The 5,302-nt window shown below is 36.2% G+C and overlaps 1 protein-coding gene across 1 annotated transcript; it reads right to left on the bottom strand.

Annotated features, from left to right (window-relative positions):
• Positions 1 to 4,026: 4,026 nt before the first annotated feature.
• Positions 4,027 to 4,974, bottom strand: LOC108440187 (olfactory receptor 2C1-like). The gene has a single exon (XM_017718948.1). It carries the CDS (start codon positions 4,972 to 4,974, stop codon positions 4,027 to 4,029), a length of 948 nt encoding a protein of 315 aa, XP_017574437.1.
• Between the last annotated feature and the right edge of the window lie 328 nt (positions 4,975 to 5,302).

The raw sequence follows: 5,302 nt of genomic DNA, 5'->3' as shown, positions 1-5,302 counted from the left end.
TGGTCACTCACAGCAGGGTTTTTGTCTTCAGCAGACTCTCCTGTGCACATTACCACAAACAGTGCATTGTACCTTAAGAGGATCTGTTTGTTTTCATTTTATTTCTACTCTGTTAGTTCCTTCATTGGGTGTTTCCATATTTCAAGTTGAATCTTGTTGTGATATTACTTTATATATATATATATATAATATTTCCTCCCATATGTTCCATTTAGTCATTTCACCTTTTCATCTGTCTGCAGAGGTTGAGTATAGGAGTAAGTATTGAGTTTACTCTTGTCCACTCACATGTAGGCTGCTAACCTGAGGTCGGCTCCTCTTGGTCCCACTGTATAAGTGTCCTTCCCATGTGCTAACTGCTCAAGTTTTCTCAGGAACTGAGTATAAGCTTATAAAGATATGAGCATCATGAGCAACTAAAATGGTAAAAAATCATGGTTCAGTGATGCACAGGAGCCATACTTGGCTTGAGCCCACCCTTAACACTATAACGGTATAAGAATACATCGAATTTTTTCACAAAATTTCTTTTTTGCTTTACACAGACTTCAACTTTAGCTGTAGTGAAAAATCATATCAATTATCCAGGTAACAGCTCAAATGATTCAGTTGGTGTCTGTGCTTATGTGTGTTTATATGAAGTATTTTACAACGCGACTCAGATTGTAGTTTTGTTAGAGAGTCTGTTGGCTCTGTGGGTTCTGCTCTGTAGTTGCTGTACCGCCCTTTCTGTCTCACCATTGGACTGTGGGTAATGAAATGAGAAATATTGTGCTCAAAGTAATTTTCTTTACTGAAGCTGGAAAACTCTGATGCTGTGAATGGTGGTCCATTGTCTGTGATGAGCTATTCTGGGATTGCATGAATTTCAACTATCTATTACTGTGCTGTCCTGGGTATCAGGAACGTATGCAATTTCCTGGCATCCTGAGAAGCAATCCACAACCAGGGCTGGGACTGTTCATTTAAAAATGTATTCTGTTACGGACTACCTGTTAGAAATGAACAGAATAAAAAGCTGACTGCCAGAACAGTCTGCTGCTGTCAAATCTGGTGCTGTGAAAAATCAGGGGAAACACCTGACTCAGAATTATTTGGAAAACACTGCAGATCTCAGTTTTGACAATGTTTAAAAAAAACATGAACTGTTGCTGCTTGTTAGAGGGATTCTTCAGAATTTTCTTCTCACAGCAGGGCCTTGCTCATTGTTCCCCCCACATTAAAACAAAAAAACTTAAATATACTAGACTTGTGATGTATTTATCAATAAAATGGCAAATATTGATGAAAGTCTGCATTGGAATATAATCCTGCTGGTAATCACTCTGTTTTTATAATGTACCTATAATCTGATTATGTCTGTCTTTTTAACTGTAACTTTAACAGATTACAGTAGTTGTTGTTGTCTGTATTCTGATTACATAACATTGTTACTACAAAACCCTGTCCACAACAACCAGGTAATGTTTTCTCTCCACTTCACAGAGGTCCGCAGCTGTGCATTGCTAAGGTCTGGCAGGCAGCTTTGTTGTCACGTGGGGTTTCTTGCATTGTGTGGGGTGATAGCTCTGATAGTGTTTGCACTGACTGACTTAGCTCTCGATGTATCTTGACCTAATGACTTTTAAGATCATTTTAAAGTCTCTAAAAATGAAAAATAATACCAAAATTAATTGACAACCTAGACTACATTGTACACAGTTTCACTGAATTTGAATAAGAGAAACGAAAATAAAACTGTATGCCGGTAGACATAGAATATGTCCGGAGCAATATTCAAAGTAGGCAATTCATCTCCAGTACATACAACCATGTCACTACCTGAGTTGAACCAAAAACCCAGTTTAGGCTATGCATGCATGAAAAGGGCTGTAATTTCTGCTACTGTTTGACAGCTGCTGCCTGATTGCACATGCATTGTCCAACTTGGGTTTTCTGGTTCAAAATTGGGTTTTCACAAGTCAAACTAGCCCTCAAATCAGAAACTGCATAAACATGTTCTTCTTCTACTATCTATTTAATGTACACTGATATAGGGCTTGGGAAGGCACATCATGTCGTGCTGCATTATAGAGTCGTTCTGCCATGTTGACAGGGTCCGTTCTTTGTTTATATGATGCAAATACTGAATTACAATGTAAAATCTTAAACAGACTGTGGTTTTATTTTTTCGGGCTTGTCATGATTGAAACTGAATTAAATGAAATGGTGTTTATCTTAACAAACTCTAGAGGCATGTTTAACAACTATTTAATTATAAAATTAGCCTTGTTGACAGCATGATCCATGCAAACTCCCAAACAACGAGTGAAGTAATGATCTGAACATGTTGAAGTTACCTCCTCTTCCATTCATACTTTTTTCCTAGCTGGTGTGAAGGTTACGTGCCTGTTTCTTTAAGTAGGCCTAAAGTTTTAACTCACTGAAAGTACTTTACAGCTTACAAACACTTATTTCCCTCAGCATGTTTAACTTTCATAACTTGCTGCCATATTTTTCTCAGCCACTGACAGATTTCACTCAGTTAGTTAGCTAGTCAGCTTACTGCCTCACTAGCTACAGGCATATTTGTTTACCATATTTGTGTGCATTAATAAGCCCTGCAAAAATCTATATAAGATCACATGAATCTTAGATTTATAATGAAAAGGCAGTCAACCTAAAGTCTTTCAGAGAAACAGACAAATAAACACTAATCGTCTGGCAACATAGTTAACATTATTAGCAGAGCTTAATATTACAAACCTTGGACCATGTAGCTACATTTTAGCTGAATCACAGGCCATTTTTAAATGTAAACATTATGTCAGTTGATAGGTAATGTAGTATCACAATGCCAAGATTTGCCTCTTACTTATCAGCTTCTTATTCCAAATTTCTGTTTCTCCTTAAGTGGAGCAGCACTTTCATCCAGGTGCCCATGAGGCATTTCTGAAGTTAGTTAGCTGCTTCAAAACGTCATAATTCTACAAAATGTTGATAAAAGCTTTATTCCATTAAATCTACATGATTAGATCTATAACATAAGCCCGATTTTGATGTTTATCCACATTCTTATTGTTAAACTTCATATGTGCCATTTAACCAGTGTCTGAATGGCGTTTTAAACCTTCCTTTCAATTAGATTTTTTTATTGTGCTCTGACCTGTGATCTGTTGGCCATGTATATCCAGATGCTAATAATTTCCACAAATATATTTAGTGAGACCACTACAGATCAGTAAGCTACAGATCAGCCAAAATCAAGGAAAGCAGGTAGAAAAGTTCAATCCACCATGGCGGATCTTCCAGTAAGCACTGTATCACATTCCAGAGCCCTATTGGACAATATAGAAATGGTCATTTTTGTGTCATGTTAAATATTTGTAAAAAATAAATCATAAGAACATGAGAAGAAGAGACATGCTCATTCATTCTACCCCAAATCAAATTTAATGCCTTCCCTCCTACAATTCCAAACATTTAAAAATATTGTTAGAGCTTGAATGTCAAAAACTAAATTTAAGACTTCAAGGTTCTGCCAGGACATTTTGACACAGTAAACATTAGTTTTTTTATCATACGTGTATATCTGATATACATTTCTTTCATTTATGATCACTTAAGACTTTAAGGTTTTGAGGAACTGCTACACAGAAGGCACGCCTTGTGCAGTTCACCAAGGAAACATGCTGCTCTCCCATGAGCTTTATCATGAAAAGAAGAAAAAGCAGGCTTGTGAATTTCAGTATTTGTATAAGGATGGGCATAGATGATCATAACAGCATTGTATAAGAGCATATAGTTTGTACATATGAGAAAAATGGTGAAATTTCATCTGAGCTTCAACATGTGTATTCATATGCTTTGTCATTTAGTAAGCAGATGCTCTAGCACACATATAAAAAAAACAATGAATAAATCTTTTAATCTCCTAATTAAACAAAACAAACCTCAATTATATATGATCTTTGAATCATCAGTGAATATATGATTATGGTCAGACTTGGTGGGCATTGACGTTGCTGTGCACTGTAGAGAAGATCATTAGTATGTTACTCTGTTGGTTATTTTATATGTTAATCTTTGGGAGATGTAGAGAATTTTAACCCTAATTGGACTCAATATAATTCCGTACATGATGGGATTTACAAAAGGAGGGATAATCAGATATGTGATTGACATGAAGTTTTGAAGTGCCTGCGAGGCGTATGTCAATCCAAAGCGAGTGTGAAAAGAATCAAAAAGGGAGCAGACTATGTAGTTCAAAAACCCAATCAAATGTGGCAGGCATGTGCTCTTAAACTTCTGACCTTGTTTAGATTGCTTGCACACTATAATTATTTTAGCATAAGAATAAAAGAAAAAGAAAACCAAACCACAAAATATGCAAGTGAATAATCCATTAAGCACAAACTGAGTCATGTCAGTGCTGCAAGCAAGTCTCTCCATGGACATGTGGTCACAGACCAATTTGTTAATCTGCGTTTTACAGATAGGAAACCTTAGTGTCATTAAAATCATTATTAATGCTGAACAGCAGGGAAACATCCAGATGAAAACCACAAATTTCCAGACAGTTAAAGGGGTCATGATATTGTGGTAGCTCAGGGGACTGCAAATTGCTATGTATCTGTCAAATGCCATTACTGTCAGATTCGTAAACTCACTCAAGGCATAGGTGAAAATGACAAAATTTTGAAAGACACATTCCTGGAATGAGATCGTATTGTTTCCTAGCAGTAGGTCAGATAGGAGCTTTGGATAAAAGCCTGTGGCTCCATATAATTCATTAATACATAAATTACACAAGAAAAAGTACATAGGCTGGTGTAGGGTTTTCTCCAGAACAATGATCGTAACTAAAGTTGAGTTCACAATAACAGTCAGAAAATATCCTGGAAGGGCAAAAATAAATAAGATGAATTTGCTGGTCCAGTCAGTCTCGCTAAGAGCAGTGAAAGTGAATATGTCTGATGAGGAGATGTTGTCCATTTCTCCTTAAAAAAAAAACCAAAACATTTATTAAACATCTACATAGACATCTACATAGGCTTTTGAAAATCCCTCCAAGAAGTGGGCTACAAATGCATATTATACACTGGGTTATCATTATTAGCAATTAAAATAAATGAATGAAAATTTGAAAGTATTGCTGAATAACAAGCATCTGTACATACAAGACTAGAGAGGCAAACAGAGATTCTGGAAATGTCACTGTTGCACTCTTTATATAGTGTCTGTGCACTCTTTATATAGTATGCAAAGCCTGCCACGTGGTAATCTAATGTTGTAAAGCAGTCCTTTGACAATTACAAACATC

This window comes from Pygocentrus nattereri, chromosome 16 (assembly GCF_015220715.1).
Source record: "Pygocentrus nattereri isolate fPygNat1 chromosome 16, fPygNat1.pri, whole genome shotgun sequence".
Lineage (NCBI taxonomy): Eukaryota > Metazoa > Chordata > Actinopteri > Characiformes > Serrasalmidae > Pygocentrus > Pygocentrus nattereri.
Note: the sequence above shows the minus strand (reverse complement) of the source record. Positions and strands in the feature narration are given on the sequence as shown.

What these genes read in the sequence shown, in the direction of transcription:
- LOC108440187 (XM_017718948.1), bottom strand. Translation starts at nt 4,974, where the DNA reads ATGGACAACATCTCCTCATCAGACATATTCACTTTCACTGCTCTTAGC.